The following is a 17,722-nucleotide window of genomic DNA, read 5'->3' on the forward strand; positions in this document are numbered from 1 at the left end:
GTTTTTGTTGCAAACGTTTCGTCCTCTGTCTAGGTGACATCCTCAGTGCTTGGGAGCCAGACTACTGCGACCACTAGGACTTATAACAGCACACAAACCAACAGCCACACTCGGACAACAACTCACCAGAACGAAGGACCCGATACCCAGCATGAGCAAAACTAAAAATGTAGTGTACAAAATCCCATGCGAGGACTGCACAAGACACTATATAGGACAAACAGGAAGACAGCTAATGATCCGCATCCATGAACACCAACTAGCCACGAAACGACATCACCAGCTATCCCTAGTAGCCACACACGCAGACGACAAGCAACATGAATTCGACTGGGACAACACTACCATTATAGGGCAAGCCAAACAAAGAACAGCCAGGGAATTCCTAGAAGCATGGCACTCATCCACAAACTCCATCAACAAACACATCGACCTGGACCCAATATACCGGCCACTACAGCGGACAGCTGAAACTGACAACCGGAAGTGGCAGGGACAGGCCACTATAAATGCCGGAGGAAACACCACAGAAGCGCTTCACAGGAGGTTCCCAAGCACTGAGGGTGTCACCTAGACCGGGGACGAAACGTTTGCAACAAAAATTTCCAGCTCGGCGAACAGAACCACAGCAAGGTGGATATTGCTTTGTTACAGGAGACACATTTGGATGACCAGGAGCATCCGACATTACAGCAGAATGGCTTTGACCGAGTTTATTATTCATCATTTAATACCAGAAGTAGGGGAGTGGCTATATTGGTAAGGAAAAATCTCTCATTTAAATTGTTGGAATGTGTTAAAGACACATACGGGAGGTTTGTAATTCTTAAAGCCTTGATAAATGGGGAAGAATATGGCATTTTAAATGTTTATTGTCCCTCAGCTCATCCTCTTAAATTCTTGGTAGATGCTTTTTCTAAACTGATAAGTCTCGTCTCAGCACATCATTATAGGGGGAGACGCCACAGTAGACAGGTTGCGTAAAGGTCCCTCGATATCCTCTGCACAAACGAAACAGTTATTGTGTTTGTGTGGGGAATTATGGTTGGTGGACGTCTGGAGGTGTCTCCACCCTACAGGTAGGGATTTCACGTTTTTGTCCAATCTGCATAGATGTCACATGAGGATTGATTTTTTTTTTCTGACCCCTGCAGTAACCCTGGATCTGGTGGCATCCTGTATGATTGGTAATATTGCCATCTCTGATCATGCTCCAGTGTACCTCATAGTTAAAATTAAGGATGTTACAGTGGATTCAAGGTACTGGCGAATGGATCCCTTTATTCTCATGGGCAGCAAGTTTGTGGAGTATTTCTCGAGGGAATTTCGGGCATTCCTAGACATCAACATAGGCTCGGTTCATAGCTCATCTGTTCTCTGGGAAACTGCCAAAGCTTATGCCAGAGGGTTAGTTATTTCATATTCCACAAGTAGGAAGCGGCAGAAGGGTGAGCAGCAACGTCTCCTTGAAGCACGGTTGAAGGCAGCCAAGAAGGCCTATTTTGATAGACCCTCGTTGGTCAAACTACAGAGGATTACGGCACTGCAGTCTACACTAAATTCCGTGCTCACGCAGACGGCAAAGAAGGAGCTGGCTTTATACAAGCATGGTAACAAGCCAGGCAAATACTTAGCATACCTTGCCAGAAAGAGAAGTGCCCCACAAACCATTACAGCGATTAGGGAAGGGTCTGGGAACCTAATATGTGATTCTAAAAAGATTAATGTGGTGTTCCAGAGATTTTACTCTAAATTATATCAGTCTGAGAATTGTGAGGAGGGGCAGACCAAAATGGAATCCTTTTTTAGAGATCTGAAGCTCCCGGGTGTGACTCCCGAACAACAGTCCTTTCTCAATGCCCCATTATCAGAGCAAGAAGTGCAGGAAGCTGTGAGGCACCTTCAGAGTGGAAAGGCGCCCGGTCCTGGTGGACTTCCCAGTGAATTTTATAAGGAATTTATAAGTATACTGTCAGTCCCGATGCTGAATATGTTTAATGATTCATACAGTCATGTTTGTCTCCCACCACCTCTGAGAGAGGCCAATATTTCACTTATCCTTAAAAAAGGGAAGGATCTGGAAGACTGTGCTTCATACAGGCCCATCTCGCTCTTAAATGTGGACTTTCTAAGGCTCTTGCGTTAAGGCTGGAGATTGTGTTACCTTCTATTATTAAAGAGGATCAGAGGGGCTTCATAAAGGGTCGCAGATCCTCCAATAACGTTGGGGGGCTGCTTAATGTAATTCAAGCATGCCAACAGCAGTCAATACAGGGATTGGTGATCTCTTTAGATGCAGAGAAGGCATTTGACCGAGTTGAGTGGCGTACCTTTTCTATACTCTGGACCGGTTTGGTTGGGCGAAGTTTTCATAAGATGGATAAAGGTTCTCTACAGTGTACCTCTCACTGCGGTCATTACCAACGGGGTACGATCAAGCAATTTTAATATTTCTAAGGGCAGCCGGCAGGGCTGTCCCCTTTCACCATTACTTTATACGTTGGTGATTGAACAGTTGGCAGAGGCCATTCGTGGGGATCTCAATATATCAGCTCCAGAAGTGGGGTCAAAATTACATAAGATCTCGCTGTATGCAGATGATGTTCTAATTTTCTTGACAAATCCAGCAGTTTCAGTGCCTTGCCTGATACAATCCATTTACGCGTTTGGCGCTTTTTCAGGGTATAAGATTAATTTTGCCAAATCAGAGGCTATGTCTATGGGTGGTCTTACGAAAGAGCTGGCTCTTGAGAGTGACTATAGATTCCCATTTAGGTGGTCACAGGGGGGGCTTTTGTGTATTTGGGCATATTCATTACTCCAGTTCTGGATTGGCTGTTCAAAGCCAATTTTACTCAATTATTTGAAAAAATTAAACAACATCTCCAAAGATGGGAGGCACTTCCAGTCTCATGGTTGGGTCGGATACCGCTTATTAAGATGAATATTCTCCCGCGTTTGCTATACCCTAAACTGATGCTCCCCCTGATTTTCAATAAACCAACACTCAGGAGACTGAACAGTTGGTTCAGCTCCTTTATCTGGCACCGTATACGGTCTCTCATTAAATTAGCCAAACTGCAGTTGCCTCACAGATTGGGGGAGTAGACCTTTTGGACATTAAAAATTACCAATTAAGCTCGCTTTTGACCTACATAAGTGATTGGGTTTGTGGGGACCCTCTTTCAATATGGCTAGATATCGAAGTCTCCCAGGCAAGGTGCCCCCTTACAGTTTGCTGTTTTTGGACAAAGTGAGGACAGTTAGGGAATATTGCCATAACCCAATAGTCATCAATACTGTTAAAGCATGGAGGGCAATTCGGCAGAGGGAAGGTAATATTGGCAAAACATCTTTGTTTACACCTTTAGTGGGTATGTCGAGTTTTCAACCAAGTATGATAGATTCAGGATTTAAATGTTGGGCAGCTAGGGGTATATCCTGCATGGGTGATTTATTTGAGGGAGATGTAATGATGTCCTTCCATCAGTTAGTACAGAAGTACAAGTTACCTAATAGAGACGTCTTTCGTTTTTTTCAAGTTAGGGATTTTATTCAAAAAAAGACCACACTTTTGACTGATCCCTACAAATCTGACGTAGAAAGAGGCGTACTAAGGGATAAGAGTACATTCTCTGACTACTCTGTATCACCAATTGGGGGGTGCCACCTCAGATGAGTCTGACCGACTCTGCAAGATGTGGGAAAGAGAGCTGGGTGTTGAAGTTTCTTCAGAGGCATGGGAGGATATTTGGGAGAGTGCTAGGAAGATATCAATTTGCAATAGGACCCATGCTTTACAGTTCAAGATTCTCCACAGGGTCCACGTAGCCCCAGATCGTTTGTCAAAATTTAAACCAGGGGTATCTTCAGCATGTCCCAAGTGCAAGGTCTGTACGGATACTCTTACCCATTGTCTTTGGTCTTGTGATAGGCTTCAAACATATTGGAGCACTGTGGTGTGTGCAATGGAGAGGTCTTTCGGTGTAGGGGTGGAGAACGACCCTATTTCGCTCCTTTTGGGCCTACCCATTGTATTTCCTGCATAAGGAAAAACGTTTCAATATTCTTACATTCTGTGCAAGGAAGAATATCTTGCTAGATTGGATATCAGAAAACCCCCCCCAAGCCTGTCAGGTTGGTGGAAGATTGTTATGGAGCATATTCCCCTGGATTTTCTCTCAAATATGGTACACCACAAAACAGAATTTTTACAAGACATGGCAACCCTTTTTGAAATACCTGGACACAGATTTATCTGCCACACTAACAAGGGCTTTTATATAGCTGTAACGATTGTGTTTCATGAGTCCAATATCCAGGGAGGAGGAACTGTGAATGTATGAGTGTTTGGCTGGGCTGAGTTATTACTATTTATTTGTTTGTTGTTAGGTAATTATTTAGTTAGTCAAATAGCTTGTTTAGGTTTTTTAAAATTTTATACTTCTCTATATATGTTTATACATTCGTATAGGAGGGTGAGTTGGGGAATTTTTTATTATTTGGGTTTAGTTTTGTACTATTTTTGTACTGTTTTGAATTGCATTGTTTTGTATTTGTAATATTTAAAAATCTATTTTTTCTTAACAAAAATATATTTTTTTAAAAACTGCTAAATCATATTCACCAGGCCGCAGAAAACATGTATTGCAGAGGATCTTGAAATGACCGACAAAACTGGATCCCAGTATAGTAATATGGAAAGGGAAGCTTGTAGACCATGAAAGCTGATCAGTTGTTGGTCATTTAAGACAGATGTATAAATGTATCACAATACATATCAGTGTTAGATTAAAACTTCAAAGTGCCTCAAAAAAGTTGTATTTGTGGATTTATATTTATATCAGAAAATGAGTGAAAGCTGCTCATCAGACACTGGGTAGAGTTTTATACATTATTCCTAAATCTACCTATAAGATGTGGCACAGTAGCTCTGTGGTTAGCACTGCTGCCTCACAGCACTAGGGACTTGGGTTTGATTCCAACTTCAGGCAACTGTCAGTGTTAGAGTTTGCACATTCTCCCCGTATTTGCATGGGTTTTCTCTGAGTGCTTGAGTTTCCTCCCACAGACCAAAGATGTGCAGGTTAGATGGACTGGCCATGCTAAATTGCCCGTAGTGTTCAGAGATATGTTATTTAGGTGGATTAACGATGGGGAATGCAGGGTAAGGCATTGGTCAGGGTGGGATGTTCTTTGGATGGTCATGGACTCAGTGGGTGGAATGGCCTGCTTCCCCACTGTAGGAATTTTATGCTTTTTAAGAAAGGTAATTGAGGCAAACAATGGTTATGATCAACATAAATTTGGATGCAAAAGATCAAGAATTAGACAAACAATAACAAGACTCAATAACTCACTAACGTCATTTGCTTTCAGAACAATTTGAGACTCAACATGTACTATACTAATTCAGGATTTCCTTCAGTATGAGAGTCATAGTGATGTACAGCATGAAAATGGACCTTTCAGTCCAACTTCTGCATGCTGACCAGATAACCTAAGTAAGTCTAGTCCAGTTTGCCAGCATTTGGCCCATAGCCCTCTAAACCTTTCCAATTCATATACCCATCCAAATGCCTTTTAAATGTTGTAATTGTACCAGCCTCTACCACTTCCCCTGGCAGCTCACTCCATATACACAACACCCTCTTTGTGAAAATGTTGCCCCTTAGGTGCTTTTGAAATCTTTCCCCTCTCAATTTCAACCTATGCCCTGTAGTTTTGAACTTGCATATCCTGTGAAAAAGACCTTGTCTATTCACCCTATCCATGCTCCTCATGATTTTATAAACTTCCATAAGGTCACCTTTCAGCCTCCGACATTCCAGAGAAAATAGCCCCAGCCTATTCAGCCTCTCCCAGTAACTCAAACCTTCCAACCCTGGTAACATCCTTGTAAATCTTTTCTGAACCCTTTCAAGTTTCACAACATCCTTCTGGAAGGAGACCAGAATTGCACGTAACATTCCAAAAGTGGCCTAACCAATGCCCCGTACAGTTAAAACATGACCTTCCAACTCTTATACTTAATGCGCTGACCAATAAAGGCAAGCATACCAAATGCTGCCTTCACTATCCTGTCGGCCAGTGACTCTGCTTTCAAGGAACTGTGAATCTGCACTCCAAGGTCTCTTTGTTCAGTAACACTCCCCAGGACCTTACCATTAAGTGTATAACTCCTACCCTGATTTTTGCCTTTCCAAAATGCAGCACCTCACATTTATCTAAATCAAATTCCGTTTGCAACTCCCTAGCCCATGGGCCGTTATGGTAAGGGTCTGTTATACTGAAGTAACCTTCTTCACAGTCGACTACACCACCAATTTTGGTGTCATCTGCAAATTTACAAACCACACCTCTACGTTCACCTCCAAATTATTTATGTAAATGACAAAACGCAATGGACCTAGCACCAATCCTTGTGGCACACTGCTGGTCACAGGCCTACAGTGTGAAAAGTAACACTCCATCACACCCAACTGTCTCCTACCTTCAAGCCAGTTCTATATCCACTTGGCAGCTACTTCCTGTATTCCATGTTACGTAATCTTGTTAACCACTCTACTGTATGGAACCTTGTCAAATTCCTTACTGAAGTTCATATAGATTAGTCCGCCATTCTGCCCTCATCAATCCTGTTTGTTCCTACTTCAAAGAATTCAGGCAAGTTAGTGAGATACAATTTTCCATGCACAAAGCCACACTGACTATCCCTAATCAGTCCTTGACTTTCCAAGCACATGTAAATCCTGTCCCTCAGGATCTCCTGCAACAACTTGCTGACTGCTGATGTCAGGCTCACCAGTCTATAGCTCCCTAGCTTTTCCTTACCACCTTTCGTAAACAGTAGCACCATGTTAACCAACCTCCAGTCTTTTAGCATCTCACCTGTGGCTATTGATGAAACAAATGTCTCAGCAAGGGTCCCAGCAATCACTTCCCTAGCTTTATACAAAGTTCCAAGATACACCTAATTGGTCCTCGGGATTTATCGACCTTTTTTGCATTTCAACATGTGTAGCATCACCACCTCTGTAATTCTACTAATCGCAGGAAAGATCTTACTGAGAAGGGATGCTTGGTTGCTGGCTTAATTGTTGGGGTTTTGGGGCTGGGATCCAAAAATCATACTTGGCGTCCAATTGAAAAGGTGACTTGATGTATGTAAAAGTTTCATCAAGTTTTGTGATGGTTCTTCTATTGTAATTATCTTTTCATTGGGCCAAATGGTTGACATATTTCTGATCTGTTTTTGGCACATTTTTGTATGTATATAAAATTTAATGTTTATTCAAAGAACAGTAAGCTTCTATATCTGTATGAGTAGCTAAGTTATGAGTTGCCTATCATCTGTTAATTGATGAGATAAATATTACACTAACTTCCTGAGTAGTATTCTGTTTGTGCTAGTGCAGAACCGTGTAGAAATTTGAAAGTAACACCCACATGTTAAGAATGAATGTGTAAAACAAAGTATGGCTAAATTGTGAAGAGGGATCACGTGACTTAGCATTAGGATATGCATTATATAATTTCGGGTTGAGTCAGTGATAGTAGTGGAAAACCTTTTAATTGGATCTGTTACGTAGCAGCAGAAGTCTACTGAATTTATTTTCATGGAAAAGTCCTTGTGTTATTGTTTTTGTGCTGTGCACGCACAGTAGGTCTATTTGCACAAGTTAGCAGTCCTGTGGGGCTTCTCCAAATAAGCCTCCTCTGAATGAATGAAGTGTTCATTCATTAGCCATTTATTTAATTATGGAAGGCATTACTAATTATTCTCAATGCAAACATCTTCACGTGCACACCTTCCAGCATGGATTCTTGGTGATGATTCCACTTAATTTTCTTTATCCCCCCCCCCCCACGTTTTATCCCCCCCCCCCAACGTTTGTCTCCTGTTTGTAAAGTGTACCAAGGGACAGTGGATTCCATCTGATTGAGATAAGCCAAATCACCCCAACAGGACATGAGCCTAATCCTTTTAGGACTCTATGGGTTTCCTTCTATACTGTTCTAAGTCTTTACATCACAGAAAGAATTGCCTTTGCATTAAACCATAAATGAGGCTATTCACTATTTGAGCTGATACCCGTCGCGAAACCATAATTCATAGAGCCATACAGAGATATGGCTCTCAAGTTTGGTCTTGGGTCTGTGTCATCAGCAAATCAGCCGTACTGCTATCAGGATGTTACAGTTGTCCTGAGCACCTTTTTCATAAAGGAATAAAAATTTGCTAGCCCTTATCCAGCATTCTTGCTGATTGTTTATGTTAATATCAGAAGATAATAGTCGTTATGTTTCTAACTATATTGCGCAGTAGTTAACTGGCAGTTGGATTCCTAGGCGTGCATGCTACCTCTGTGTTAAATATTCACCAATTTTTCCTTAAAATTCACATTGATTCCAGTTTTAACAAATCTTTGTGGCAAAGCATTCCACGCCCCAAAAATCTTCCATTCAAAAAAAAAGCTCTACTCCCTTCCTCGCCCCTTTATTGATCTCTCTCCTCCTCTGCCCCCCTGCTGTCCCCTCCCCACCTCCCGACCTCTCTCCCCCCCCTCCTCTTCTTGCCCCACCCCACCCCCTTCCTCACACTCTAGTTATTTGACTCTACACTGTACATTCAAGTTGGCTTTTTGTACTTGAGCTGAAAATTGTTCACCGTACTCTTGATTCATGCCTAATGTTTTATGCCCCAATTAGTTAATATAGGTACCCTACTTAAATAATAGAGTATAGCCATAACAGCCCAAAGTTGAGAGATTAATGCAAGTGTACTCTTGTCTGAAGCCAATATTCTTTCTTGCATGCAACCAAATTAATTCCAGCATGATCTATTGATTTCTTGAAAAATTCAGTTGCAATATTTTGTTTTATGTTCAAAAATGAAGTGACTTTTGCTGTATAATAGTTTCTCAAAAGTGTAATTCGTACTTGCAGATTGAATATCCAAGGGACTCTGTTTTGGAAGGATAGGTAGATAGGAAACGGTGGTGGTGAAGTTCTCTTAGTAAAGGAAGAGCTCAGTGTTGTAGTGAGAAATAATATCATCACTGGAGATCAAAACATAGAACTAATCTGGATAGAAATATATAGCAAGGGAAAGAAGTCTGGTGGGAGCAATCTATATGTTCCCAAAATGGCCACCTGCAATGGAGCACAGTATAAACCAGGAAATAGTGGGGGCTTGTAAGAAACTAACAGCAATAATCAGTGGTGATTTTAATATAGGCTGGATTAATTAAATTAGCAAGGGTAGCCTGGAGGGAAAGATTGTTGACTGCATTAATGTTTGTTTCTTGGAATAATATATTGTACAACCAACCATGGAACAGGCTATTTTGGATTTGATATTGTGTAATGAGATGGAATTACTGAATGATTTCATAGTAAAGGGTCCTCTAGGCAAGAGTGATATAGTTTCAAATTCAGCTGGAGGGCGAGAAACTGGAGTTCCACACTTGTTCTGGAGTTAAACAAAAGTAATTTCATAGGAATTTTAGGTGACTTAATAGAGACATACAAGATAATCAGAGGGTTAGATAGGGTGGACAGGGAGAGCCTTTCTCCAAGTATGGGGACGGCAAACATGAGGGGACACAACTTTAAAGTGAGGGGAGATAGGTATAGGACAGATGTCAGAGGTAGTTTCTTTACTCAGATTAGTAAGGGTATGGAATGCTTTGCCTGCATCGGTAGTAGATTCGCCAAGTTTAAGTGCATTTAAGTCGTCGTTGGACAGGCAAATGGACGTACATGGAATAGTGTAGGTGGGATGGGCTTCAGATTAGTATAAGAGGTAAAACGTCCATCAAAGTTTTACCTGCACATCCACCAATATCATTTATTGTATCCGTTGCTCCCGATGCGGTGTCCTCTACATTGGGGAGACTGGGCGCCTCCTAGCAGAGTGCTTTAGGGCACATCTCCGAGACACCCGCACCAATCAAATAAACAGCTCCATGGCCCAACATTTCAACTCCCCCTCCCACTCTGCTGAGGACATGGAGGTCCTGGGCCTCCTTCACGGCCGCTCCCTCACCACCAGATGCCTGGAGAAAGAACGCCATATCTTCCGCCTCGGAACACTTCAACCCCAGGGCATCAATGTGGACTTCAACAGCTTCCTCATTTCCACTTCCCCCACCTCATCCTAGTTTCAAACTTCCAGCTCCGCACTGTCCCGTTGACTTGTCCGACCTGCCTAGCTCCTTTTCCACCTATCCACTCCACCCTCTCCTCCCTGACCTATCACCTTCATCTCCTCCCCCACTCACCCATTGTACTCTATACTACTCTCTCCCCACCCCCACCCTCCCCTAGCTTATCTCTCCACGCTTCAGGCTGTCTGCCTTTATTCCTGATGAAGGGCTTTTGCCCGAAACGTCGATTTTGCTGCTCGTTGGATGCTGCCTGAATTGCTGTGCTTTTCCAGCACCACTGATCCAGATTCAGATTAGTATGACAGGGCGGCGCAACATCGAGGGCAGAGGGGCCTGTACTGCCCTGTAATGTTCTATGAATGGGGACAGATTTGGCCCTAGTGATATGGGCAGGAAGACTAATACGACAGTTGATGAACAGTAGCAGATGTTTAAGGAAATTCTGAATGGTTCCCAACTAAACTTTATTCTAGATAAAAAAAGAATATAAGGGCAAAAGCAAAGGCATGTCACATTGCAAAGGTGGTGGCAGGCTGGAAGATTGGGAAACTTTTAAAGATCAGGAAAGGGTTACTAAAATGTAATAAAAAGAGCAAAGGTAAATTATGAAAGAAAACTAGTGCAAAATAATAAAAATGAGTAAAATCAATAATATAAAATAGAAGAGACTAGCTAAAGTGAATATTGGTCCCTTGGAGGATGAGATTGGGAATTAATGTGGAACAGAGAAATGACAGAGTCACGAAATCAATACTTTGCTTCAGTTTTCATGGTGGAGAACATTCCCTTTTTATTATTGGGTTGATGCTAACGCAGAGATTATGAAAGGGGGGGAAACTTAGAACAATCATCATCATGAGAAAAAGCAATGAGCTAAGTATTGGGTTTAAAGGCAGACAAACCCCTGGAGCCTGACAGCTTACATCATAATAGCTGAAAGGAAGTAGCAGCAGAAAAAGCGCATCTGTTTGCAATACTATTCTCAATATTCCTGGATGTGGGAAAAGTTCCAGTGAATTTTTAAAAACGCTGATACAACATCCTTATTCAACAAGGGAGGCAGAAAATAGGAAGCTATAGACCAGTTAGTTGAAGGTGTATCAAAGGAAATTGTTAGAATCCATTATTAAGGAATACAGTAATAACAGGACATTTAGTCAAAATCCAACTGTTAACATGGTTTTATGAATGGTAAATCAAGTTAAACTAATTTTGTAGAGTTATTTGAAGATGTAATGAGCAATGTAGCTGACTGGGTTCCTGCAAATGTAGTAAATTTGAAGTTCCAGAAGGCATTTGATAAAGTCCCATTCAAAATGTTCATACACAAAGTAAGATCACTTACTTTGTGTAATTTATTAGCTTGGAAAGAGGATTGGCTAACCAGCAGAAAGTAGGGTTGGGAAAACTGGGTTTTTTTTACTGGTTGTCAAGACATAGCTAGTGGGGTGCCACAAGGTTTGGTTCACAGGCCCCAATTATTTACAACTTGGATGTGGGAATAGACCAAACCGTAGCTAGATTTACAGATGGCACTAAAATAAGTGGGATAGTAAGTTGTAATGAAGAAATATGAACTTTATAATTGGACATGGTTAGGTTAGGTGAATGAGCCAAAAGTTGGCAGATGAAGTTTGATGTGGAGTTTATATATTTTGATTGGAGGAATATAAAGACAACTTATTATCTAAATGGAGACAAACTTCAGTGTCTTTTTGTGCATAAGGATCTGAGTGTCCTCTTGCATGAATCACAGAATACTTGTTTGCAGGTACAGTGGATAATGAGGAAAGCCAATGGAATTTTTGCATTTATTACTAAAGGAGTAGACTATAAAAGTAGGAAAGTGTTGCTGTACAAGGCATTCTGTACAAGGCATTAGTGAGACCACACCTGGAGCAGTGCATGAGATTTTGGTCCCCTTACTTGAGGAAGGATGTTGTTGCATTGCAAGCTGTTCAGAAGAGATTCATTAGAATGATTCCAGAGATAATTTTGTCTTAAGAAAAAATGAGCAATTTAGCCTATATTTTCTGGAGTTTAGAAGAAGAGAAGATCCAATTGAAATATAATAAAAGATGCTAAAGGGGATTGAGAAAGTAGATGCAGAGAAAATGTTTCGTCAGGCCATCGAGAATGAAAGGTTTTTTTAGGATAAGGGAAACAAATTTAAAACAGATGAAAAATTATTTCGCTCAAAAGGTCATGCATCTATGGAATTCACTACCCTAGAGTATAGTGGATGCTGAAAAATTGAGTAAATTTATGGAGGAGATAGATTTTTATCTGTGCAAGAACATTTTGAATTACGCTGCAATTCCTGTGCTCTATTTATAAGTAATATTGCTTTGCTTTTGATGATCTATTTGAGTCTTAGATTCATTCAATGTTTGCTAAATCGTAAGTAGCTGTTTAGTAGAAATCGTATAAAAGATAACTTTCTGCTAGATAATCATTCTGGATAGAAAAATGTTTAATTATTTGCAAATGAGTGGCCGCTTATCTTCTAAAGCTACCAAAAGTCTAATCAAAGTGCTGTATGACTCTGAAGGAGGGTCACTCAACCCCCGAAACATTATCTCTGACTTCTCTTTGCAAACACTGCCAGACCTGCTGAGTTTCTCCAGTAATTTCTGTGTTGGTTTATGACTCTACGTTTTATATCTATTATTGATGGTTCCTTGTTGTGAAGAGGACAAAACTTTAATTTCTTGGGTCAACTAAGACTTACCAGACTGGACCCACTTCTTTTGACACAATTTGCAATGAAATAGAGTCCCAGCAGAACAGCGTTTGGCACCACCTGGGTTACCTAATCAGCTGGAGGAACAAAATTGCAAAATATTGTCAAATTTAATTTTGCTGAGAGGATCTAATCCAAAGTATATTGTTAAGTCGTAGAGATGTGCAGCACGGAAAGTGACCTTCAGTCCAATTCGATATTCCAACCAGATATGCAACATAACTCTAGTCCTATTTGACCCATATCCCTCTAAACCCTTCCTTTTCATGGGTACATCCAGATGCTTTTTAAATATTTAGTTGTACTAGCCTCTACTACTTTCTCTGGCGGCTCATTCCATACACACATCATCCTCTGCATGAAAAACTTTCCCCTCTGACTTTAAACCTTTGCCCTCTACTTTTGGATTCCCCAGCCCAGGGGAAATGACCTTGTCTATTCACCCTATTGATGTGTCTCTCGATTTTATCAACCTCTATGAGGTCTTCTCTCACCCTCTGAAGCTCTTGAGAAAATAGCCCCAGCATATTCAGCCTCTCCCTGGAGCTCAAACACTCCAACCCTGGCAACATCATTGCAAATCTTTTCTGAACCCTTTCAAGTTTTACAATATCCTTCCTGTAGGTGGGAGACCAGAACTGCACGCTGTATTCCTAAAGTGGCCTAACCAATGTCCTGTACAGGCACAACATGACCACCTATACTCGATGTAATGACCAATAAAGGCAAGTGTATCAAACACCTCATTCACTATCCTGTCTACCTGTGATTCTACTTTCAAGGAACTATGAACCTGCACTCCAAGATCTCTTTGTTCAGCAACAATCCCCAAAACCTTACCATTAAGTGTATAAATCCTGCCCTGATTTGCCTTTCCAAAATTCAGCACCTCACATTTATCTAAATTAAATCCAATCTGCCACTCAACCCATTGGCCCATCTGACAAGATCCCATTGTACTCTGAAGTAACCTTCTTCTCTGTCCACTACAGTGTTTTAAGCTGTAACATATTTAGCATTTGCAGCATACATTTCACCCATGTTCTACCTGCTGGTTGTAGGACCAATCTAAAGACTTCAAGTTGATTTCTGCACAGCTCAGTGTTTTCAAAATTTTGTTCCGGACTTGGAATACAAGCTCATTGCTCTGGCAGCATGTATAAGGTATCTTTGGTTATTTAACAAATGGTTCAAGAGTGTAAAAGAAGTTATAGCCCTGTTAATAGGATTTCTGGGCACAGTATATTGGCTCTCTTATTTGTAAGAATTTATCAAATGCTTTTATTCACATTTTTCTCCATACTCCCCTTTCCATTTCAAGAAGTAACTCCTTTATCTTATCATGATTTCATGTCCTCTCTGAATTTACCTTGGCATGTTTTTGAACACAGCAGTTGAACGTAAAGGCCTTCATACATAATTCTAATTCTCTCCTCTTCCAATATACTGTGCCCAGAAATCCTATTAACAGTGCTATAACTTCTTTTACACTCTTGTTAAATGACCAAAGATAGTTTGCTCATGAACTGTGAAGTGAGCATAAAGCAATCAGGAGAACCCTGAATATTTTTCCTTTCTCTAAATGAAAAATGTTTTAGCCGTTACCTCTTCACAGGCTGAGGACTGACCAGATCCTGTGAATTTGGCATTTTTGTGTACTGTATGATTCAGAAATAGTTACTTCATTTCTCAGACACTGATTGAACACTTCTCTTTGGTTCTTGTAGACTTCTCCTTCTAAATGTAATTCTGCTCTTTACAAGTTTTCTTTCAATTACCTTTTAGATAACGAATATTTTTATTGCACTTTTAATTTGATTCTTACATGTTTATTTTATGTTCTTACAGAATCACGATGAAACATGGAGGAATTACTTTTCAGACATCGACCACTTCCCGAATGCAGTCTATACACATTGTTATGACTCCTCTGGAACAAAGCTCTTTGTTGCAGGGGGCCCGCTGCCTTCAGGTCTTCATGGAAATTATGCAGGCCTATGGAGCTAATGATTCCTCGTCATGTACTGTATTTGCAGATCTGTTGCATTTTATCTCTTCTTGAGTTTTCACATTGCAGTAATCCTTCCGGTGTTTTAATATTGTGTGAAATACACAATATTTTTTCTTTCAATTGTATGACTGTCTTTTATTTCTTTTAATTTACGTCGTGTTTCTCAGTATTTTTCCACTTCCATCTTGACATAAGTTTCTTTCTGAAAATGTATGTAGATTAAAACTGGTTCACTACTGATAGTGAGATAGGTTCCATGAATAATTGCGTGACCACTACCAAATTTTCTGTGAAAGTTTGGAGGGGTGTAATGTGTGTAAAGGTACTTTGTGTCAATTAAATAGAAAAAAAACTTAACTGATTCTGTGCAGGAGTGATACGTTACCTTCACATATATTGACATATGTTAATGTTTTTAGTCCATGTTTCTAATGGACTTGTAATTCTACTTGTAACAATATGTTGAATGTTTTGAAGCATAGGCCCAATGATGCCCAAAGAAATTCATAAATTATTAATAAAGCTGTATGAATGAAAACTGTACATTTTTAAATTACGACATCAAGGTGTTAAATGTAAGTTTATGATGGAATTTATTTCTATACTTTGAATGGATATCACATGCTTCCAGTTAGTGTTGCTTGGCACAAGAGAGTGGTTGAATGACAAAGAGGCTTAGTTTGAGAGTACAGTTTTTTGCAAAATAATTATTGGGTGCATCAGTTCCAGTTTATATGTGAGTTAATAATTGCTCTTTTTAACAAGCATTAAATTGAAGAGACCACTATATTTTGTATTAAATTGATTGCGCTACAGTTTAGTGTTTGCACAGAAATATTTGCTTGTGTTTGGTTCCGTTATTAAAATAATCTGTACCAGATTTGGTGCGGTCCTGATTGGGATTCTTTTTTCATTTTTATTGAAATAGCAAAATTGAAAGTATTTTGGTAAGAGAGGAATTTTATAGATATGGGTACAAAATTCATGCATTAGCTAGGTTCTAGGTGCATTTAATATTTGGTTAATATTTGAGACTTGATGCCATTGTTAGACGAGTTGGAAAATTGTTCAGTACCATTTTTTTTTAGTCCACAATTTCTAATACACAGAAAATGCAGAATATACTGAGGTCAGATAATAATTGTGGAAAGAAATGATTGGTTTTTCAGATGATAACATTTCATCAGTACTGGTAAAATTAGAGATTTAAAGATTTCAAGCATGTGCAGGAATAGGAGCAAGTAATATAAATGAAGGTATGTATGTGATACATTGAAAGGTGAGATTGATTAAATGACCAAAAGGAATGAATGTGAAAGTCGTAGGAGACGATAATGGCACATGCCAAAAAAGAGTCAGAAGTTAGGTCAAGGATAAATGGAAATTGCAACATCAAAACCTTTACTAATACATGCCTGAAAAACATTGGAGTAGTGGTGATGATCAGAAGTTGTTGAACTTAATGTTGAGCCCAGAAGGCTGTAATATACTAAACAAAAAGTCAAAATATCTGCGGATGCTGGAAATCAGAAACATAAACAGAAATTGCTGGAAAACCTCAGGTGAAAGAAATCAGATTTTGATCCAATGACCCTCCTTGAGAAATTGTGTCCATAGATGCTGAGTTTTTCTGGCAATTTCTGTTTTTGTATGAGGCTTTAATATTGCTTATCTGAGAGGCATTTCTGTTCCTCAAGCTTGCAGAGTTTCATTGGAACCATTTAAGATGGTCAAGCTCAGAATTTGATGGAAAACTAAAGTGGCAAGCAAACTAAAAGTTCCAGATTATCCGTGTGTCCTAAACAAAGGTGTTCAGTATAGCAACAATACAGTTTGTGTTTGGAAGAATTAAATTGGCTTGGAGCAAACTAAAAGAATGAGACTACCAGGTGGTGAATGTCAGGGAAATAGCTCTAAAGTGGCTGATGTCAATGATTGGGAAACAATGGCTTGATGTTCACAAGTGAGGTTGTCAGCCAAATGTGGATAGATGGATTAGTCAGTGTTGCGGTTAGGCCTCTGCACCTTTTGCCAAACAACAACCATCAACTATTTACATTGATTCTCTACTAATATCTGCAATAAGGCCACTGGCTCCCACAGCTACCTTAATGACCCTTCTTCTCAACTCGCATCATTTGAGAACTCTGTTCTATTCTCCTAGTTTTACCATCTCAGTTACATCTACATGGTATTACAGAACCGTATTGAGGTTTCTAGTAGGGTTTTTTATTCCTGCCACCATGATTAGTAGAGCCCTCAACTGTCTTCATCCTTTTCCATTTTGTCTTTTCTTCTTAAAATCACAATTAAATTTCCTTTGTCGTCATCATTCGCTTCTCCAGCTTCTATGTTCAAATGGATCATCCTCTGCCAGATCTGTAACCACCACTTTGCTCAAAGCATCCTGAAAAAATGAATACTTCTGTCATACTCTGATCCGCTCTTCAGTCGCCCTGGAAAGTGCACTAATCCTTTCACCACACGCTTTCTCACTGTTTCTTCTAATACTACTTCTAAGTGAGCTGAGTTGCTTGCATTTCTTTCAGTTTAGTACTCTTTATTTGCTGTTCACAATGCACTGGACCATTTAAGATTGTTTTACTGAACACCTCCATACAGTTTGTCAATGTGACCCTGAGCCATTTAATTTTCTTAATCCCTCTTGCTTTTTTGCCTATCTGTTACAATAGACAATAGGTGCAGGAGTAGGCCATTCTGCCCTTCAAGCCTGCACCACCATTCAATATGATCATGGCTGATCATCTTTAATCAGTATCCTGTTCCTCCCTTATC

The 17,722-nt window shown here is 40.1% G+C and overlaps 1 protein-coding gene across 1 annotated transcript in view; it reads left to right on the forward strand.

Moving 5' to 3' along the window:
* Positions 1 to 17,476, forward strand: part of dcaf12 (DDB1 and CUL4 associated factor 12) — a 93,607-nt gene extending 76,131 nt beyond the window's left edge. The window contains exon 9 of the mRNA XM_043687546.1: positions 14,764 to 17,476. Coding sequence (XP_043543481.1) covers positions 14,764 to 14,922 — 159 coding nt within the window. The 3' untranslated portion in view covers positions 14,923 to 17,476. The remainder of the gene's footprint in view (positions 1 to 14,763) is intronic.
* Positions 17,477 to 17,722: the final 246 nt, after the last annotated feature.

The sequence above is a fragment of the Chiloscyllium plagiosum genome, chromosome 1, assembly GCF_004010195.1.
Source record: "Chiloscyllium plagiosum isolate BGI_BamShark_2017 chromosome 1, ASM401019v2, whole genome shotgun sequence".
Classification (NCBI taxonomy): Eukaryota; Metazoa; Chordata; class Chondrichthyes; order Orectolobiformes; family Hemiscylliidae; genus Chiloscyllium; species Chiloscyllium plagiosum.